Source organism: Herpailurus yagouaroundi, unplaced genomic scaffold (genome assembly GCF_014898765.1).
Source record: "Herpailurus yagouaroundi ecotype Mexico unplaced genomic scaffold, PumYag 186, whole genome shotgun sequence".
Lineage (NCBI taxonomy): Eukaryota > Metazoa > Chordata > Mammalia > Carnivora > Felidae > Herpailurus > Herpailurus yagouaroundi.
In genome coordinates this window covers 44,640,329-44,662,448 of record NW_024412417.1, presented here as the reverse complement: position 1 = coordinate 44,662,448, position 22,120 = coordinate 44,640,329, and the positions used below count along the sequence as shown (strand labels likewise).

The following is a 22,120-nucleotide window of genomic DNA, read 5'->3' as shown; positions in this document are numbered from 1 at the left end:
CACTTACATTCTTCACCGAGGTCAACGTGCCTTTTGGGTCCGTGTTTGCCTCTCTAGAACCAAACATGTTGCCTGTAAACTGTGTATCGGGCATTCCAATGGGTGCTACGTGAGATCAAACACACAAAAGATTACTCACCCCCATGCATGTGCAGATGACATCTGTGAATGCGTTGAAAAACAAACGTGTTCCTGAAGTGGCGAAGTACACAGCGTTGGCATTTTTAGCGATGGGTGTTACACATGCGTAAATGTAAGTGGATATGGTGTCCCTTCCTATACGTCAACGTGGCGAGATGTACATACGTACCATTGTATGAATCGTGTTCCGTTTGTTTTTAGCGTGACGCTATTTACAGGCACCCACAACTTAACAGCTCAGAATTTTTAATCTAGTAATAAGGTCGTTTACACAAATAGCATTTATTTTATTTTGTTTCAATTTCATTTTATTCTGAGAGAGAGAGAGAGAGGATGAGTGGGGGAGGGAGGAGTAGAGATGGAGAGAGGAGAATCCTAAGCAGGCTTCATGCCCAACGTGGAGCCTGATGCGGGGCTCGATCTCACAGACCATGAGATCATGACCTGAACCGAAATCAAGAGTCGGACACTTAACCAGTTGAGCCACCCAGGCACCCCAACAGATAGCATATGTTTTATAAAGTGAACAATGTTTAGAGTTAGGCTACAGACATGTATTGCTTCGGTATCTTGGTGAATGATAACTATAGGAACCTTTAGCAGGCCACACGAGATTTTTTAGCTTAAGTGGTGGCCTAGCTGGGGTAAACATGGCCCATGGGGTGCCGATCTTGTTTGTCTCTGTCTGAATTCCGCTGATGGCTGCATAGGGGTGATACCAACGTATCCCATGTAGTTTGAGCTTGAGATCAGGGGTTCTGAGCCCCAGGAAACCTTGTCCAGCTGGCTGGTCACAGGTGGATCACTCAGAGACTGGCCTGGGAGCATGTGGGGGGATAAATAACTAGTGAGGACAGACGGAGGGAAATTCAACAAAGCCTCACTGGTTTCTTTGTCCTTCTTCTTGTAGGGCGAGAAGGGGTCCGATGGTCCCGTAGGACTCCCCGGCCCAAAGGTCAGTATGGGCACTGCTCAGGGGCATTTTGGGGCCCAGATAAGCCTTCGCCATGCTCTGTAGATAGACACAAAAGCGGCATGTTAGGTGATGGCCCTGCGGTGTTGGCTTCCACCATGGTTCAGGTAGAAGGATCGAGCAGGTGGTGTGGAGTCTGCAACCTCCGTGTCTCGGTCTGAAAACCTGAGTGAGAAGAGGGGGGCTTAGAAAGCCCTGGCCCTGACCCTGACCCCATTTGAGGGGCTCACCTCTCCGTGGTCGGTTAATTTTGTGTCAGTCCTTTTAGGCTGCTGCATTCCAGAAACTTCGGGGTGGGGCTGGTCCGAGTCTGTTTAGATGGGCCTGTTATATTTTTCTGTAAGTTGCCTGACACTCTTTTTTGCACGAATCGTCCAGACTCGTGAGTTGCTCAAAGCCCAGTGCCTCCCCGTGGGGGCCCCCTCCTCATTCATGCAGCCGCCTCTGGGGCTCCCCGCCTTCCTGGGTTATTAGCACTTACAGAGCTGGACAGGGCTGTCTTCTCATGTGGTTCTCTGGTCTCAGAGAGCTCAGACCCAGAGGGATGCTAACTGCCTGTGGTCACACAGGCAGGCGGAAGAGGTCAGTGTGACCCAGTGGCCATTACCTGGTCTGCTATTTGAAAGAGGGGCTGCATGGAAACCCCCAGAGATGATGCCCTCCCCTTCTATCCCTCTCTCTACCCCCCTGCCTCCTTTCTCCCCTGACTCTGCTGGGCTGGGGAGCATGGTCACACACACACACACACACACACACACACACACACACACGCCCCACCTGCTCTGCTCTGCTACCCTCCCCTGGTGCCAAAGGAGAGCAGCTCAGGGCAGCCCAGGGTGCCAGGCGGTCCTTGCAAGGAGAAACACAGGGATTTATGCCTCACTGGGCACCCCTGGGCTGTAAGCTCAGCCTCTCGATTGTCAGATGGAAGTAAGGAGCAGAGGTGTCTGGGGGGCGGGGGAGGAAGTGGAGAGCGTTTGTCTGGAATAGTGTTGTTTATGGAGTGGCTGTGCTGTGCTGTGGCTGAACAGATCCAGGGCTGGGCAGGGACCTGAGCAGGGAGGACGAGGCGGGGGGAAGGGAGGCTAGGAAGGACTCAGGCCCTGCCACCTGGAGATGCACATGGCTCCCTCGGAGCTGATTTGCTGTCCTGAGGCTTCAGCCTCACCGGCCAGATTGTCCCAGGCTGAGGCTGAGACTGTGAGGAAAAACCTGTGGGTCCCAGTGGCCCCATTTATTTACCCACATGCAGCTCAGGTCGGGTCAACAGTCACGGTCTGGCGACCCCAGGTGCCAAGAGGCCCGTTCTAGTGCAGGATGTTCCAGTGAATGAGAGTTGCATCCCCAGCACTCGCAAGCCGGCAACAGAGAGGCATGCATGGGATCGCCTGTGGGGAGAGCCAGGGTAGAAGGCCCGTGGGTCCAGCAGGCTGCATGGGAGCCTCTCAGGGTAAAGAGAAGGCAGGGGAAGGGCATGACAGGCCAAGGGAACAGTATAAGCAAAGTAGCTTAGGGTATGAAGTGTGAGGTGGGAGTGGACACAGGTGAAACTGCATACCAGGAGAGGAGAAAGACAGGATGTTGAGGCTTCCTGTGTTGGGTACCCAAGCCCATCTTGGATCGGCTTCTGGTACAGTTGGAGGCGGTCCCACTCCCACACTCAGCCCTTGCAAACTGTTTCCTCCTCTGCCTGCCCTCCCTGTCTTCGTGCACTGCTGGGAGGGCTCAGGACCTTGTGGGCACAGACTGGGCATACAAATGGCATCAGGGGGCCCTGGCTGGCCTCTGGCAGTTTCGGAGTACCTTCCTGCTTTCAGTCTTGTGTGAGCTCATGACTGCATGCCCATTTCACGGAGGAGGAGGCCCAAAGAGTAATGATGCTCTCACGTTCAGCGGCAGAGCAGGAGTTTGAATCCGTGCTTCTCACTCTCCCTTGGGGGCTGGGCCATTCCCAGAACAAACATGTGATGCTTTCACCCACTCGCTTTCTCAAAATGTCCTTCGTTCCGGAATTAAGAGGTTGGGGAAATTATGTAGATGCTTCCTCCCTCTCCGGGGATGGGAAGCATGGCCTCATTCCTAAAAGAGAAACTTTTAAAAAAATGTTTGTTTGTTTGTTTGTTTGTTTGTTTGTTTAGAGAAACAGAGGGAGAGAGAGAATCCCGAGCAGGCTCAGCACTGTCAGCCTATAGCCTGACTTGGGGCTCGATTTTGACAGTGACGAAATCAGCCGCTGCCAGGCAGTCGGGGCCAAGTGGGCAGGGGGATCCCTGCCGGGGGGCCTGACCCAGTGCTCCTCTCTGGTTTCCACCCCTACAGGGAGCCACGGGAGCCACTGGGTTGGCTGGAGCTCCTGGACCCAAGGGAGAAAAAGGTGACATGGTGAGTACGGGGCTGATGTGGGAGACCCGGAGCGTCCACCAAGCGTGCATGTTGCCACAAGGCACCGAGTCCCTAGTGGGAGCCAGACACCGAGCCAGACACTGCCCCTGGAATGGAGTCCAAGCTCTTCTCCAGGGCACGGGAGGCCCACAGAGGTGGCCCCAGCCCCATCCTGCACCTGCACCCCTCCCCCCACCGATTCTGTGCACCCAGATGGGCAGCTAGGAGTCTCCAAACTGGTCACTTCTCACTGGCCAGTGCACCTGCTCTTTCCTCCCTAAGGAATGATTTTGCTATCTTTCCACTCCTGGTTTTCCTCTCACCTCCCCTTTCTGACTGGCCCCTCTTCCCTCATATCCACGTGAACTGTGTAGGGTTCTCCAGGATATCCCTGTCGCCCCCGGAAAAGAAGCAGGGAACAGTGTCTGCCTGTGACTGGGCACTGGTGTCAGATGTACAAACAAAACCTACAAAGTAGGCATCACAGGGGTAGTTAAAGAGCAAGGGGGAAATCATTCTCTTATTTAAAGTTTAGTTGTTTATTTTGGGAGAGAAAGAGAGAGCGCATGATCAGGGGAGGGGCAGAGAGATGGGGGGAGAGAGAGAATCCCAAGCAGGCTCCACGTGTCCATGCAGAGCCCGACGTGGGGCTTGAACTCACAATGCTGGGATCATGACCTGAGCTAAAATCAAAAGTTGGACGCTCAACCAACTGAGCCGCCCACATACCCCAGAGGGAAATCATTCTTAAAGAAGGAAAGGCAGGTGTTATGACAGCATCACATCAAATCCAGAATCTAAGTAAAGAGAAATTGCTAAAAAGAAGAACCAAATGGAAATTCTAGAGCTGGAATTGGAACTGAAATGAAAAGGGTAATCAGTAGAGCGTCTTGACAGTAGGTCTGAACTGGCTGCAGAAAGAGCTGACGTTCTTGCAAACAGATCGATCGTGATCATGTAATCTGAAGACTAGAGAGAACCAGGAAGGCGGAAAATGAGCAGAGCCTCGGAGTGGACCAGAATGCTCATAAGGGAGCAGAAAGCGTATTCAAAGAAATAATGGTGGAAAAAATTCCAATTATGGTGAAAAGCAGTATTGTACCTGTTCAAGAAGCTCTGTGAACTCGAATCAAGGTAAGCACAAAGAGACCCGTCTCAGAATGATTGTAGTAAAAATTCTAAAAGAGAAACTTTAAAAAAAATGTTTATTGATTGATTGATTGATTGATTGATTGATTTAGAGAAACAGAGAGAGAGAGAGAGAGAATCCCAAACAGGCTCAGCACTGTCAGCCTATAGCCTGACTTGGGGCTCGATCTCACAAACCATGAGATCATCACCTGAGCTGAAATCGAGAGTTGGTCGCTCAACTGACAGAGCCACCGGGGTGCCCTGAGAAACTTTTGAAAGCAGCAAGAGAAAGAAATGAGTCGCTGTGTACAAAGAAGCCCCGTAAGAACATTGGCTGACTGACCTTCAGGAATCACAGAGGCCAGAATGCAGCGGGGGTGACCAGGGCAAAGTTGCTCAGCACGGCCGTGTCCGACTGGGCATCTAACAAACAGGTGTGGTGACAATGGCACAAGGTCCGGGCAGGAGGGACTAGAGCTGTGTAGGGAGCCATGTGTTTATAAATCCCACTGGAAATAGTATGAGTCTGAAGTAGATCATGATAAGGTAAGATGTGCCTGGTACACCTAAGAGCAACCTCTAAGAAATGAAACAAAAATATGCAGTGAAAGTGGTATTAAAGATAATTAAGATGTTACTAAAAAATACTTTATGCCAAAAAAGTCATAAAGGAGGAAAAAAGAGATAACAACAAAACGATAGGAGACATGCTTGTTCCAGAAACATGCTTGTAATCCAAGGCACTTGTATATCAAAGCGAATTTCGAGAACCATTGGCTCAGTTGTGATGATGTGACACTTGGCATCACGTCTGACTCGTATTGCAAGACATCACTCGTTTATGAAGCAGACATTTATTAGAAATGTTTGCTCATCTTGTGGAACACTCGCAGAACAAGTTACAATCCAAGGTTTTACTGTGTGTCAGTAATCATGCAACATGTTCAGGCTGGACATAAAAACAAGATCTGCTCTGCCCTGTCTACATCGGACACTTGAGATTCAAAGGTGCAAACAGCTTGAAAGTAAAAGGATGGGGGATACATATTCTGAAAATAGAAAACTTACAAATTGGGAGTGACCGTGCTAATATCAGACTAAAAACAGACTTTAAAACCCGAAGCTCATGGAAGTAAAGAGGGATATTTGATCATGAGAAAAGTGTCGGTCTTTCAAGCATAGATAACAGTTGTAAACACACGGGCACCTAACAAGAGTCCAAAATCCATGAAGCAACAAGTGACAGAATGGAAGGGAGGAGTAGGTAACTCAGCGGTGATGGTTAGAGACCTCAGCGCCTCCCTAGTGATGCCAGTGACGCCTACAGTCGCCAGGACGGTGGAGAAATTGGGACCCTCATAACATTGCTGGTCCAAAATGGCACAGCTGCTTTGGAAAACACCCTGGCTGTCCTTAAATGGTTAAACAGAATTACCACGTGACTCAGCAGTCCCACTTGGAGATATATATTCAAAAGAAATGAAGACATATGCTCAAACAAACCCTGTGCACAAATGCTCACAGAAGCATTATTCATAATAACCAAAAAGTAAGAACAACCCAGATGTTCATCATGTGATGAATGGATAAATAAGATATGTGATACACTCACCCAGTGGCATGTTATTCACCAGCAAATTGGAGTATTGCCACATGTTACGGCATGGATGGACCTTGAAACCGCTTTGCGAAGAAATCACCACTGGCTGTGAAGCCAGCTGTCACCCACGTGTCACGGGATTACATGCATATGAAGTGTCTAGAGGAGACCAGCCTACAGAGATGAAATCGATTCGTGTTTGCCCAGGACAGAGGGGGGGAGGGGGAGGACACGAGGAGTGACCGCTAGTGGGTGTGGACTTCTTTCTCAGCTGATGAAAACATCCTAGAACGTTGACCATGGTGGTTGTTGCCCAGCTCTGTAAATATGCTAAAAACTATTGACTGGTACACTTTACGTCAGTGAATTACACAGCAGGTGGATTATATCTCCGTAGAGCTCGCAAGGAAAAAAAAATAATGGTACCATAATATTGGGTTGTTGGAAAAATCAAATGGGGTAATACCCACGAAAATCAACACTCAGTAAGGGTTAGCATCTCTTCTGGAAGCTCCTGGGCAGGGCTGACGGGAAAGCATCTGACCCTTTGAGACCCTGGGGTGCTGATGCCATGTGTGACATCATGTCTCGAGATGCTCTCTAGTAAACCTTTGCTTCCTGCTTTCCTTTTCTAGGGCAGGGGGCCTTTTGTCCATGGAGAGAAGGGTGAAAAGGTAAGCCTGTCCCTTTTATCGCTCCTCTGGGGGCTGTGCAGCTGGCCAGGGAGCACAGTGTGGAGGGTCGCCTGGGTTTGGGAGAGGTGGTCCACTGTCATGCCGTCTGTAAGAGTCCGAGGGGAGCGAGTAGCCTCGGTGTGTCCTCCCCTGACTTGGGCGGTTGGAGCACGTGCAGTGGCCAGCGCTTCCCGGCAGCAGCGAGCATGAGTGAGCACGTTGGAGGGAAGCATCCCTGTAGGACGTGGGTGGCTGACACGTGAAGGAGCAGAGGGTGCTTGCTGGCACCCGTAGGGAGCAGGACACGGAGCCACAGAAGTGCTTTGAAGAGCAGCACTAAGGAGGACGTTAAATAGAGCGTGTTCGGGCCTCGTGTGCAGTTTGGGAAGGTCTGTGCACGGTCGGACACGCTGGGCAAGTTTGAGTCGCAGGTGCCAGATGGGTGTGAGGCCAAAGGACCAGAGGAGTCCTCAGGAGGCTTGCAGAAGTTTCAAGGGGACATGGTGAGGAGCAGCGGGAGAGGCAGGCAGGGCGGTTGGGGGGACGGGAGGGAGGCGCGTGCGTGTTCTCCCCAGATACGGGTGTTGCACCTTCTCTCACTTCCTCATGACAAACAAAGCCCGACAGATCCTGGACATTGCGGTTCCTTCTGAAGAAAGCTCTTGTAAGTGGTTTGTCTATACGGAGAAATAAAAATCAGGGTGGCACTAAAATGCCATTCGTTGACTCGCACGAGCCATTAAAAATGTACCTGCATGCCCCCCCGCCTTGCCCCGACCAGGAGACAGCCACAGGACTTCTAGGCGTGCATTTGTGCTAATGTCTCACCAGAGTGCAGGACTCAGAATGCACCGCTGGTGGACCCTGGATGGTTTTGTCCTCACACCCTCGCGTAGGGCTGGCCGTACGAGCAGGTGCTGCTCTGTCCCCTTATTGGGGAAACAGCTTTCATGTGGCCAGCCCGTTCTCTCCCTGCAGGTACCCTTTTACCGAGCACTTTCACCCCAGAGGTTTCCTCCACAGAGATAAATCACGGACGCACAGAAGTTCACACTCCGCGTTTTACTCTGTGTAAGTCGTGAGACTGGACACGAGCATGTGCCGTGTAGCAGGCAGAGGGTGAATAAGTTACCGCACGGCTAAGGAATGCAGTGGTACTCGGGGATGCCGGACCACATCTAGACCAATGATTAATGACCTAGAAAATGAAAATGGTATTTTGTTCATTTTGAAAGCACATGGGAAAACATCTATCCAGTGTGACCCTAGCCCTGAGTGTGTGTGTGTGCACACTTGTGTGCACACACAGTCACTCCTACAGGAGAGCAGTCTGAGAGCCAGCGTGGTACACAGCACAGCATGACTTTGCCACCAGTTTCCCAGTCTGGGTGTCCTGACACTGAAGACGGGACTGGTGGCCACCATCCATCCTTCCCGTGTGGTTTAAAAGCCCAGCACCTGGAGGCAAGATGCTCAAAGTCAGTAACCACTTTTGCCTATTGTTGCCAGCTTGCCAGGCTCCTGTGGGCCCAGAGCACAGGGATTAGCAAGAGACCCGGATGTTCCTATCAGGACTGGGGTTGCCGGAGCCCTTGAAGTCCAGGTGCTGGGCCCGGGTGGTGCTTGGTGGGCGATACCAACATGTGTCTCCTGGACCAGCACGTCCTCTGGCTGGAGAGGTGTCCCCAGGCAGGAAGTGATGGGCCTCTTTTCTCTGTTGAGCAGTAGGTGCTGCTGGGCCTTGTCTGTTCTGGTTTAGCTCAGAAGGAGCAGCGTTATTCTCCTGATGCCTGGAGCCACCTCCCTGGTGCCCCAGACCCCTGCCTGCAGCACCACATTCAGGACTCGAAGCTGCCAGCTCACAGTCCCAGCCGGGGAGACCTTCTCACATACTTGGTGCTGGCAGGACAGATGGGCCACTGGACAGACTTCTACCAGTTCTGGCTCTGTCCTTAGTTGACATTCTCTTGCAGTTGGACATTTTTAGCAAAGTCTGAGTCTGGAATCTGCCACATATTAGCTGTGTGATTTGGGGTGAGTCACCTCCCTCTCTGGGCCTCTGCTTCATCATCTGTAAAAGCGAGGGGGTGGGACGAGATGATGCATAAAGGCTCTTGCAGGCGGCAGCTCTGAGACTTGGGAACCAGCCCAACCCAGCCCGATTCCCCAGGGCTGTCTTCTGCAGCTTAGAGTCTCTGCTTCCCCCTCGAGGATGAGCCAGGGCGAGGGTGGGTCACGGGGACTGATAGAGTCCACAGAGCAGAGAAGGTCACCGGTGACTAATGCATTTGGACAGGGCCCAACAAACTTCTGCACTTGAATATTGTCCCCATAGCAGGTGCCTCGAGTGAGGGGATTGGATGGACTAGAGCCCAGTGGGTCCAGGGATTATATTTCTCTGATCGTGGCTGTGTGTCTTGTGTTTCTGGCATGTAATTAACTGTGAGGATGTGTGTTGGCCTCTAGGAGGGCCAGCGTGCCCCATACCTTAGGTCTCGTGATGAAGACAGTGCATTAGGGAGGGCACTACTTACGCCCATTTCACAGATGGGGAGAATAAAGCTTAGAGGTCAAGTGACCTGCCCAGGGTCACAAGTTAATGGGATGGTGGGAAACATAATCACTGGTTAGTACTAAAGGGAAGGGCAGGCAGCTGGAGGGCTGATTAAAGCCCCCCTTCCCCAGCAGCTGAGAAAACTGGCTCTCAGAGAAGGTAGGTGACTGGCCCAAGGTCACACGGCTCTTGGCCTCCTGACTCTCCTTGGCTCCCACATCAGATGCCCTAGACCATTGCATGGTGCCATGTTCCTGGACTGCTTCTGCCCCTTCTCTTGGAAGCTGATCTCCTCTCTGGTTCCCATATTCACCAGAGAGTTCTTGGGGCCAGTTTCCCCCAGTGTTTTAATATATGTGAAATCAGACTAAGGTCAGGGGGGGCAGCCTTTTAGGGGATGCCCCCAAACTGCTGCCCACAGCCCAGGCATTGTGGCCGTAAACGGAGAGGAAAGGAGGATGAACCTCCGAAGCATCTGGGGCACAGCTGGCATCAGGCATGGGCTTTGCCACATGAGTGGATGGATGAATGGATTTGGGGCTCCGTCACCCAGGACTGAGGACCAGCTTCACCCAGTAGGGAGATCACAGACTGCGTGGAGGAGACCCAGCTTCAGAATCTGGCTCTACCTCGTGCTGACCCCATGTCCGTCCTTGGTCTACTCTGAGCCTCAGTTTCCTCTTCTGTGAAAGGGGGAAGGGGATGGTAATGGTTCCCACCACCGAAGGAGGCAGTGTACATGAAGGGGTTGATGCAGTGCCTATCGAGCTGGTGATGCTGTGTTCCTGTTACTCCCATAATCTTCAGTTAATTTCCAGCTCATTTGGTGGTGGTGATGAAGGCATATAGCCGCTGCTCTGGGCTGGGCTAGACCAATTCGGGTGCAGTCAGAGAGAGCAGGGAGGAGTGATGACCTCAGTGCCCTCTGCCCTGGGTTCTTCCCTGCAGAGAAGATTGACCAGCACAGTGAGACGCTGGCATGAGGGTTCCTTTGGGTGGGCACTGAGTCGGTCTGGGTGCCATGGAGGTAAAGTCTACGGCATTAGCCAGACCGTGAGCCCCACCAGTGGAAAGATTTAGAAACAACAGAAACAAGACCAAAATGTGAGTTTCCAGTGAGCTTCTTCGTGGTGCATCCTGGGGGTCTTTCTGCTGTGGGGACCAATGCTGCCTCTGGAGGAACCCAGAGCCACTGGGTTGTGTCCCGTTCCTGGGCCCACAGCGCCCTCTGGTGTCTGCACGCCAGAGCATCTGCTCCAATTTCCCTCTGCAGGGCTCCTGCCTAATGGGACACTGGGCACATCTCTGCCGTTCTGGGGCTGTCGTCTTTTCTTTAGAAACCTGGCAACTGGGGGGGAAGGAAGGAAGAGGAAGTCTTGGTTTTGTGCTCAGACCTGGGTTCAGGTGATGGAAGGAAAGCAGGTTTGGGGAGCTGGGCAGACATGGCTTGGATCCCAGCTCTGCAGAGGCTGGGTGATCTTCGGCTGGTGTGTCCCTGAGCCTCAGTGTCCCCTCTGTAAAGTGGGTGCAGTGGTGCCTCCCCTGTGTGGCGGTTGTGGGGATCATGGGAGGTTGCTCATGCCTGTAAAAGCACCTGGCTTAGTCCCCGGCTCAGGTAAGCACACGTAAAAATCCGTTCCTTGCCTTTCTGGTCCTTCTGCTGGAAATTGCCAAAACCCGGGGAAGAGTAATGTGTGTTTCTTCAGCAGAAAACATTCAAGTACCTTGTATGAGAGAGGGTGGTGGGCTCACAGAGCCCTAAAACCTGGGTTGGGGCCCCCGCCAGGGGCTCGTTCACCGGTTCCGTGGAGGAAACAACGTGCCTGAGCACAGCCATGTGGTCCAGAGTGTGATTCTTGCGGGTCCCTAGATAAGCCGGGTTGTGGCCTCCACCTGCCATGCTGTTGACAAACACTCAGGACCCTGTCTGAGCCTCAGGGACCGAGGAGCAGAGGACGGTCACATCAGCAGAGCACCTCAAGGGCTTCCCAGGATAGTAGGTGTTGTACTGGGGGGGGGCGGTGGCGAGAAGATGCATCCCCCCAAAAATGTCTAGGAAGTTATCATGAGCACAATTCATATGAAAGGAAAGACAGAAACAGAAACAAAAATACCACAAGCTGACTCTGTCTTTTGTAAGTACTCGTGACAACTACAATGGCAACGAGAAATGGGAAACAAGCTAATGGAGTATCACGTTGCAGCAGCCAGATGGGCATAAGTGAGAATTAGGAACACCTTACGATAGGGAGCTATGCATGCAACATAATGCAAATGAAATAGAGGCCAGGAAGCCCTACGTGCTCACACATAAAAAGACGTGTGTGCGGTGCAAACAACCAGCACGTTGGGGCAGTGGGATTTGGGGGGTTCCATATGTCTTGTTAATTACTCTTCCTGGTGCTACAACATCTGTAAACATTTAACCAAAGACTAAGTCTTAACATAATGAAAATCCTTTTAAATATAGTACATTCACAATGTTTGTGCGTGAAATCCCCAAGCGGCGTGATTTTGGAGTGCGGAACCCTGGACGGCATGACGGCCGTGGGTCCAGATGGCAGGACAGGGCAGTGGCTGAGGACTGGGCTTTGGGAACCTGGAGCTGCCCCTCTCCTGCCGCATAACCTTGGGGAGGTCTCCACTGCTCTTAGTGCCTCAGTTTCCTCTCCTGTGCAGAAGAGAGACTAGAAACAACCACGCTCTCCTAATGTTGACATGAGGGTTCATTAAATAAGGGGATCCAGGAAAGAACTTCACAGGCCCCTGCTAAATAACGACTTCGGCAAGCATTAGCAAGAGTCAAGTGCAAGCCATCCACGCTCCAATTCCCTGAGCAGGAGGATCCGTTCAGACACATTATCTAAGTTAGACCCAACCATACAAACTCAGTACTTCTGCTTCGAAGCCTGGAGGCAGATGTTCTCTCCCTGGGCCCGCGGCTGTGAGGATGACAGCCTTGATGCTCCTCCAGCCATTTTTGCTGCAGTGAAATGAGCCAGTTGGAGCAGGGCGAGGTGACCCTCAGAGGTCGGCCCCGAAATGGATCCTTGTAAGTGATGCTGCTGAGCGACCATGCGGACAGCATCTCCGGCTGCTCAGACACACCACACGCTACATTTCCTGCCAGCGTTGTCTTTATGAACAGCAGCCGGCACTAATACTCCCAATTAGAGTGGGGTTGGGGTGTGGAAGGGGCCCCAGGCAGGGCCAGTCAGGACCAGGGTATGGAGGTGGGGCAGGGCTGGGTGCCTGGAGTGGCACGCCGTAGGGACAGCATAGGGAGAGAGCTCCACAGCCCCTCATCAGTGCTGCTCACACCTTGCAGGTAACAAGGGCATTTGAGACCCGTAGGGGACGAAATTGGGGCAGAGTGTCCCATAGAGCCATGCTTGGGTCAGCAACTCAGTACTCAGCATTTGGTAGAAGGGACGGAACTCAAAAACAACAACGACCAGAAAGTCCTTTCTTAAGCATTTCTGCAGAAATCCATATGGCGATAAATAAAAGTTCAGATGGATTTTGTGCTCAGATTTCACGGTGTGGTGCACCGGAAAAAATATACGAGCAAACAGAAGAAACTCGGCCGAGTTTTATTGGGCTGGCTGGCTCAGGTCACGCAAACATCAGTTCCTTGTCTTTTATGGCTTTTTTCCAATCTTCCCGGGATCACAAACCCGACAGGACAAACTCGGTAAAGGAGGAAACTGAGTCAAACCAGTAGCCGAGGTGTCGCCTTCTCGAAATTTTGACCGAATGTCCTGAAGGGAATGCCAGAGCCGCGAGCAACGAGCCGGAGTGTCCTGGGGTCCTCGTGTCCTAGGAGAGCCTTTGTGCGGTGGGTCATCACGAAGCTGAAGAAATAAGATGCTGAGTGGAAAACTCAGGAGAGTCCAAGGCCATCAGGATGCCACTAAGGAGGGTTGTTCGGAACGAGGTTCATAGTGGTTGACAGAGGCAACCTGGTCCCTGGGTCTGGAAGACTAGGTTCTGCACGTGTGCCTCCAAGGACAAAGAGGCGTCCTCCACGTTGCTGCGGACCCTGAAGTCTCCAGCCTCTCAGGAAAGGCAGCCAGCTGGAGAGAAATTGGGGACCCACCTGCCAAGAAGTCACTCCCAGCAGTGGGGCAGGGCACCTGGAAGTCCTCAGTTCCAACTGTCCTTCTCTGAGACATGCCATCTTGTCCGAAACATGCAAGTGGACGTGAATTTACGTTTGATTATAAAATGCTGTTGTGACACTGGTCCCTACTGAGCTGTGCTCAGCATCAAGCGTTAGCTGGCAGGTAAAGTCCACGTGTTTGGAGCGCACTTCACACCTGCTGCTGTGACGGGGCCCCAAGACACCCTTCTCCCCCTGCATCTGTGTCTTGCCGATTCTGCGCTCATGTTCCCAGGGCTTCCTCTTGGTGTTTCTCCTCCCTGAGACTGCTTCCTCCTTGTGCATCCACCAGTGTGCTCTGCCTCTTGGAATACCAGAGATGCTTCTGACCCAGTAACCCTCGAGCCCTCATGCATGGGGCCAGGAGGCCCCGCAGGGCACCATCTCATCCATTCCTCTCTCCACAATTCATGGCAAAGCCATTGAGTCTTGGAAAACACACACATTGATGTTTTCACTGTAAGATGCTGTAGGAAGAGGGCAAAGTAGTTTATCATACGCTCTGGCTTGCTCAGAATCCTAACAGCTACCCATTTAGGGGCACACAGGGCACCCTCGGACTGGGGAGGGACAGTGAAATGAGGAACATGAGCCTTAAGGTATGATTAATGCAACCGTTTGCACCTGAGAGCCCAGAGGATGATGAGGAGTGTCCACAAAAAAAGTCACTGGCCACTGCGCAGCTGATTGGGCAGAGCAGGTAAGAGCTAGGAATGATCCCATTTAAGCCTGGTCTGAGCTCACTGAGGGCCTTTCCTGTGAAGCCTTCACGGCAGTGCCTGGGGATCTTATTGTGGGGAACAGTCAGACCAGCTGTCGCAATGGCACCAACATGGCAGACACACTGTGTGCTGTCTCCAGGGTAAAGAACAGGTCCTCCCCTGAGCTACTTCTTCTCTTTGGTGTCTTTCAAGGCCAGGCTGTCTGAAATTGTGAGGTGACGTATCATGGAATCTTTGTAGAATGGCTTGCAGAATTGGTGGGGGTGAAGAGAGGGCCTTGCCACATAGGGATTTTCTTCCTCTTGACTCCTTTCCAGACCAGGGACCAGGAAAGGTTTCTAGAAACCACACAGTGCTACTTCTACATGTGTGGGGTTTCTGGTGTAAGTGAAATGTGGCACAGCAAGGAGCAGTGGGCACATTTTTATTTCATGGATTCTTTCTGAGAGGATGTGGAGGCATTAGCAGTAGGAGCCATGCACAGCCCAATGGCCAACATGTGGGGATTTTATCTGGAATGGCATAGTGACTTCGTCTCAAAGAAAGTGCCGTGTTGTGGAAAGAATCCTAACCACTTTTATTGAGCTCTTGGTGTGTGCCAGGCTGTTGAGTTTGAGTATCAGCCTCGTGCAGCCTCTCAGGGAGTCTGAGGCATGCCCAAAATCACAGAGTGACCCGCTGTTATCCATGGCACTGGCCAGTGCCAGTTTTCCACCCTTCTCCGAAAGCAGTGCTGGTATCTGGGAATCCTTGACCCTCAACAACTGTGTCCCTTGTGGGAATTGGCTTATTTCATGTAATGACTGCATTGTGGAGCTTCTGAGCCATAAAATGTAAATTATACGTGCGTGTTTGTATGTGTGAAGCTCCTAAGATATATTTATGCCATTGCCTCTAGCTCTGGGTTCCTTTCTCTTTGCTCACGGCTGGCTTAATCAGCAGCCCCATCTCCTATTGTTAGCCTCTGCATTAATGTGCATTATTCATGGTTATCGAGTTGGATAACTGTGGTTGAAGGCCTTCTATTTTTATAATAATTAAAGGGTTTAGGGGAAAATAAGTTTAGCTGCTTCTCTGCCCTCACGTAGCCTTGTGGGTTGGGGGCAAAAGACTGAGAGAAAAATGGTGCCACAGCCCCTGTCCGTGGTGCTGAAGGACACGCTGGGGAAGTTTGAGTTCACGGGATCTCACAGCCCCAGGCAGAGCTGGAATAGGAAAGTCTGCACCTTTCCCCAGCTCTGTCTGACACTCGGGCACTTGCCAAGTCTAATGGGCCAGTCACAGGACCAAGGGCTTAGTATAGGAGGTGGGGAGCACTTGTGAGGAGGACAAATGCTGGGCTGCAGGACCGTTGGATGGGGCAGGAGACAGGGGAGGCTAAAGACGCTGACCCTGGACACAGCCTGGTGGCTTCAGACCCTGCTTGGCCACTTGGCAGCTGTGTAACATTGTGCAGTTCCTCAACCCCTTAGCCCTTACTTTCTTCCTGTATAAATTGGTGACTGATACTACCTGTCTTAGAGAGTTTCTCATAAGGACAAAATGACCCAATGAAAATAAAGACTTATATTTGTAAAAAAAAAAAGTGCTCATAAGTATTAAGTATAATTACCATCACACCAGCATAGTGTTACATTTTTTATACGCCAGATGATGTCTTCAGCATCCCGGCCATCGGTGAGGTCTTATCCCCAGGGGTGGCTGGCAGTTGTGAAATGTCCGGGCTCCCGCTGTCTCCTGAGGATGGCCTCACTGTAAGTCTGTCGGCCTCCCAAAGCCTGGAGAGTGTTATTGGAAATTTGTGTTCCAGATGGGGTGTGCTGTGGTATGGGGTGTCCTTTCCTTTCCTCCGTTCATATAGAATAATTTGCAGAGCCTCTAAGAATCTAACAGCACCTGGTATCTGTGAGTACCGTGGTCTGCCAGGACTCAGCTTGGAGGTAAATACTGCTGCCCTCATTTTACAAGCGTGTTCACCGTGTGACCAGGAACCATGTGAGTTTCTCTCTCCGTGTGGTCGAGCCAGGAGCTGTGCTCGTGTTTTCTGACCCCACAGCTGGCATTTATCAGTGCTGAGCAGTGTTTCTCAGACTTGCCAGCATCTGAATCACCAGGAGTGTTTATTAAACCAGTGTGCTGGGCCCCACACCCAGAGCGTCTGGTTCCGTGGACTGGGAGCCGGGCAGAGAATCTGTCTTTCTAGCAAGGCCCAGGAGATGCTGATGCTGCTGGCCCAGGAGCCGCTCGTTGAGGGCCACTGCCCAGGGGACTCCTCAGACCCCACCTACAGGACCTATGGTCTCTTACCAGGTGAACCAAGAGTAATACTAATATGCTTGTCTAGCAATGAGGCGATCTCTTTGTCAACATTCGGAAAAAAGTCTGATAGTCAGTTAACCAAAAGAACAGGGGAAGTATCTTCTCTATCTTTTCTCTGTATTTTTCCCAGTGAGTAACCACATAATTCCTGGACCTCTGGTTTGACAGCGGGTGTGGGCGGATGACTGCTGCCCCTTGTTACCCTCCTGGGGGCTCCCAGTGAGACCACAGAGGCAGTGTGTGGGGGTGGGGAGTGGGAAGAGAGGTCCACCAAGACATGGCTTCAAGGTCCTGAGACTGAGCTGGGGAAAGCCCCTCTTCCCTGAGCCCTGCTTATCTCCTGTAACGGGTTTCACGTACATCATCTGTTGTCATCCTCTTAATCTGAGTGACTTCCTTTTTACAGGGGAAGAATGGGAGTTTGGGTAGTTTACCCAAAATAATAATTTCTGGTGCTTGTCTGAGTTTCCCTACATTTAAAGCCTTTCCCCATTGTCTCCAGGCATCTAACCCACCACCTTGGGCCAGAGGTAACAGTCCTTCTCGTGTTACTTTTTGCGCAGGTGAAGGAGCTGCGACCCGGGAGGGGAAGTTGCTCATTCCACTCAGCTAACGGACGGCAGAGGCTCCTTGCCAGTTAATACCCTTCTCCTCTGGTCTAGTCCTGTTGCTTTCCCTTCTATCTTGATCTTCATTTCTCTCTCTCTTTTCTTTCCTTCCTTCCTTCCTTCCCTTCATTTCCCTCCTTTTGTTATACTTTACCATGGATCCTTAGCTACACATATCCCCTTTAAAACATTCCCTGTACCTGACTTGACCAATTCCTGGAGCATCTCCGTTCTTCTCCTTTTTTGACCCTCCCCACAGGTTTAAGAATGTGTTTCTCATTCTCAGGAGAATGCAAACAACTGTCATTTTAATTACGTCCACACCCCTTTTTCCATCTGAGAGCAGTGTGGGTCTCTATCCTACAAATGATGAAGTGGGGCTCAGAGACAGTGAGTGGGTTTCATGACGGGATCGGGCAGGCGGCCCAGGGCTGTAACTTGCCTTTTGCAAAGACGCTGCCGTCAGCTGATGGGGAGTCCACCTGGGGGATTTTGGAAGGTGTGTTATAGGGCATGGTGGTGTTCTGGGAAGCCAAGCTTAGGGGACACAAAAACATGCAATAGTTGAGGCAGGTTGACAATTTTCATAAGAGCAGAAACCCATCTGATAAATGCCTGGATCTGATGAGGATTTACAAGTGGAAATTTCTCAGAATCTGTTTTGCAGTGCTGGCATGGTTATCCTTATCTTTTAATAAGATTGAAAAGAGATGCTATCCTCTTGGACAAAGAAAACATTCGCCTCTAAAGAGGCATCCAGACAGTTTCTTTGATGACAAAACAAGGGTGGCCCTCCCATCACGGAGAAGTGGCTGGTTTCATGATACCGATTGCCTAAAACCAATTTGCCAAGCTGCCCATGTCCTTGGGATGCACAAATCCTGTACCTAGATTTGTGATCCCTATTTATACACGAAGACTGAGTATCAGAGCATTTCATGAACTAGACCATGACCATCTGTACTAAGTGATGGAGGGTTTGAAACCAGTTTGCTGGCTCTGGTTTTCTACACCTGCTGTCCTCTGCGCCCCTGGGGTTTTCTTACCCACAAGCCTAACTTTAAAGTAGAAGGGCCTCCCTACTGTCTCCCTTACAAGCCCACAGAGCTTAGGAAGGGATTGAAGCACACAGCACTGGTGGGGTCCTGTGCCAAGAAGGCAGTGTTGACAGGGAGATGCTGATGCCCTGACACCCCTACTCATGGAGCTCCTGTCTAGTGGGTGAGACAGATTCACCCAGAGCCATCTACTGGGCATCTGTTGGAAAGCACCACCAGGGCTGGAATGTGACAACTGGGCAGAGGGAAAGTTCCAGAACTCTGGAGTTCTCTCTGGCATTGTCTCTGGTCTCCTCCCTGGCTCCCTTTATTAGATGGTCCTGGGAGCTCCAATGCCCTACTACCCTCCTCCCCTTTATTCCTGAGGCAGGAGCCAACCCAGACACCCCTTCCCCTGCCTTCAGCTACAGAAGCCAGAAGACAGACTGGCCTTCCAAGGACCCACCATCTTAACTGGGTGACCAGCACCTGGGGTGAGCTCTGCAACAGCTCCCACAATAGGCCTGATTCTGGAGGGAAGCGCCATTGAGGGCAGGTCCTCAAAGGAAGTCCTTACTCTTCTCTGACATTCCCCCTTTTGGGAAATCTTGCATTTAGCCCTAGAGTTGTAGAAAAGCAGAGTTAAGTGGGCAGGGGTCCCTGCCATCTGCAAATGCACATGCCATGCACTCAGACTGGTGCAGGATGGGACAGGGGATAAAACATGGGTCTTAGAGATGAGGCAGCTGGGGAGCTAAGCCTGCCGCCCTATGCCTGACCACCAGACTACCGGCTTTATGCGGAGCGCTGGCCTCCGGTCAGGCAGTTGAAGGAGCTCTGATGCTTTCCCAGGGAGTAAGGGTTGGCTGAGGCCGTGGGGGAGGAACTAGGTCCTTGGAGAAGGGGAGCGAGGCTGGGCGCCCAGGCACTGCTGCCTCAGCCTGCCCACCCCGGCCATGCCAGACGCTAGGCGGACTCAGGCAAGCGTGGGCCCTCTGTACCCATGTGTTCCACGTAAAGTGAGAAAGACACTTGTGAACATGCCCTGAACCAGTGTGTGCAAACGCTGCTCAGGGGCAGAGTCTGGAGCCCAAAGATGGGCTTCCGTGTACAGATGCTGTAACTTCGGACAAATGATAGAATCCCCGTGCTTCCATTTCATAAACTGTGAAATCAAGATTGTAGTCGCGTCTCTTTTGTAGAAGCGTCCCGGGAGGAGTCAGAGGCATTGCTGAAAGGGAAGTGCTCCGTGCTCGGCATGTGGTGAATCCTCAGCGGGGCCTGTCGGCCAGTAGCAGCCTCTTCAGCGTCGCTTATTGTTATGTTATGTTGGTATTAACATCGCTGTGATGTTCCCGGTGGTTCTGCCACTCTCAGTGCTAACGGAGGGGTGCTAACGGGTGTTCAGTCCGCGCTCGGGATCTCAGAAACCACTTCCGCCTGTCCCGGGTGCCTCCTTCACGTCTGGACCATCGAGTTCCAAAATAGGGAATCATCCGCGAGGTAGGGCCTCATCCCCATTGTGCGGACGTGTAAATGGTGGCTGAGAAATCGCCTGTTGTGGCAGCCTCTGCTCGTAAGGAAGCTGCGGGCAGTTCGACCCCAGAAAGTGTGCCCGCCGACTCAAACTTGTTCCGAGGGAGCAGCGGCCACAGAAAACCCTGGGTCCCTAATACTGAATGACCTTTCATCATGTGAAGCATCCGTAGACTGCTCACCTGCCCCCTGTATCCGACCAAGGACAGCCACCCACGTGCACCTGAAGACCAATGAGGAAGTCTCCTCCCTCCCCAAACCACACCTAAGTACGATGCTGGCCAACTGGAGACCGTCTCGACTTTCCTCCTCCTACTCTGTGAACAATTCTCCTTTCTAGCCCTTCAGAAGCCTTGCCAGTGGCGGCCTGGATTCTTTAACGCAAGGGTGTGAAGGCCTTGGTTCTGCCCGTGATGAGGCGCAGTGAAGTGTACATGCATCTCCCCGTGTGCCCTGAGCCACCCCAGCCCCCCACATGCCCTGTGGCCAGATCGAGTGGGCAAGGACACTGGAGAACCACCATCAGCAAGCATAGTCAAGGCTTCAAGGAAGCCTGCTGTAAAGGAACCTGTTTAACTGAGTTTAACTCTGTATTTCTGTATTTCACAAACCCATTTGGCCAAAGAACCCCCTACCTTCCCACACCCCCCCTCACAATTTAATTACAAATCAAACTGGTGTCACCCAGAACAACTTTGGAAATGTTACAGGGAGCACCGTGGAGACATTCAACACTTACAAAAACTTTGCAGTGGCTGTGATTGTTCCCATTTTACAGAAAGTGAAACTGAGACCACCAGGTACTAAGCTGTTTTCCCCAAGTGTCCCTCCTTCCTCTAAGCGAGGGTGGTGGGAGCTGGCATTCAGCCTACTACGTCCTTGATGCTCCATCCCCCGGGCTGCCTTGCCTGGAGACATCCCTCCTCTGGAAGCTTCCACCCATGCCAACAAATCCCTTCAGTCTCCAGGACGGGACCCTCCTGGCCTTAGCATAAGAACCAAGCACTTATTAGCAGATGAGTGTGTTGTGTGGGCACAGGTGCCCTGTCTCCACCATTAACTTGCTCTGCGAGGACGGGAGGACACACCTTGTGTGATGTGGCACACACATGGCACATGGTTGACGGCATCATTTCCCTGCTGCAAGTGTGCCTGGGGCGGTGTGGTTCCATGTAACCCTCAGCAATCGCAGGCAGGAGCTGTGATGACTGTGTACCACCCGCAGCCCAGTGATGCTCCCACAGCTGAGTGTGCACTTTCTTCCCCAGCCCTCGCTCACCTTGCGGTGGTCCTGCTGCTGGCCTCCTCGTCCACCAGATGACAGGCCAGTGGCACATGGCCCTCCAGAGTGGCTGGTGTGAGGTCACACAGCTAGAAAGGTGCAGAGCTGGGACACAGAATCACGTCTGTCTGACTCCAGGGCCCCAGTTGTCTGTCTGTGTGTTTCTGTTTTCAGTGTCACACTGGCTCAGAAGGGATGTTGAGTCCGTGGAAGGCACTTCATAGAAATTTTAGAAATTCGGTATGTGTGTGCATGTTTGCAGACACACATTTGCACACACACAATTTATAGGTGAACCTGGAAATGCACAATGTCTGACGCACCTTTGAGAAGCAGGACCTGCCTCGCGGGGTCATTGGCAGTCTGCGTAAGACCGTAGAGGTAGAGGACACAGTGCAGCACAGTGTTTCTAAATATTTCTAATAGGTTCATCAGTTCGCATGTTTGTTGAATGTCCAATAACCTCATTTCACAAATGGGATAGTCTGGAAAGCAGCATTGACTTACTCAGTGTCCCACAGAAAATTGACGGAGGGAGGGAGCCGGGCTGGAGATCTTGGCAGAATCCTTTGACTTGAATCAAATGGTGTCCGAGCTGGATGGGAGCTCAGAGATCCCGGAATCGCTGTTTTTAAATGCCCCCCACCGTGCACTCCCCAGGATGGGTGTGGGAGTTGAGCAGCCTGGCCCATGTCCCCCCTTCTTCCCCACAGCTGCCCCATGAGTGTGCCTGTCATGGGCTTCTGCATGTGATCCATTAGAATGGAGTGTGACCCAGCAATTGCACTACTAGGTACTTATGCAGAGGTTACAAAAATGCTGAGTTGAAGGGGCACATGCACCCCAATATCTAGAGCAGCACTATCAACAATATCCAAATTATGGAAAAAGCCCAAATATTCATCAACTGACAAATATATAAAGCAGATGTGGTATATATGCCACATATACACTCCATATACACACTCCACATATACACTCCACATACACACTCCACAT

The 22,120-nt window shown here is 51.7% G+C and overlaps 1 protein-coding gene across 4 annotated transcripts in view; it reads left to right on the top strand.

Annotated features, from left to right (window-relative positions):
• COL22A1 (collagen type XXII alpha 1 chain) overlaps nucleotides 1–22,120 on the top strand; it is a 258,511-nt gene that overhangs the window by 76,942 nt on the left and 159,449 nt on the right. For all 4 annotated transcript variants that reach the window (XM_040494491.1, XM_040494492.1, XM_040494493.1 and 1 more), the window contains exons 10-12: nucleotides 1,052–1,096; nucleotides 3,434–3,496; nucleotides 6,863–6,901. In XM_040494491.1, coding sequence (XP_040350425.1) covers nucleotides 1,052–1,096; nucleotides 3,434–3,496; nucleotides 6,863–6,901 — 147 coding nt within the window. The remainder of the gene's footprint in view (nucleotides 1–1,051; nucleotides 1,097–3,433; nucleotides 3,497–6,862; nucleotides 6,902–22,120) is intronic.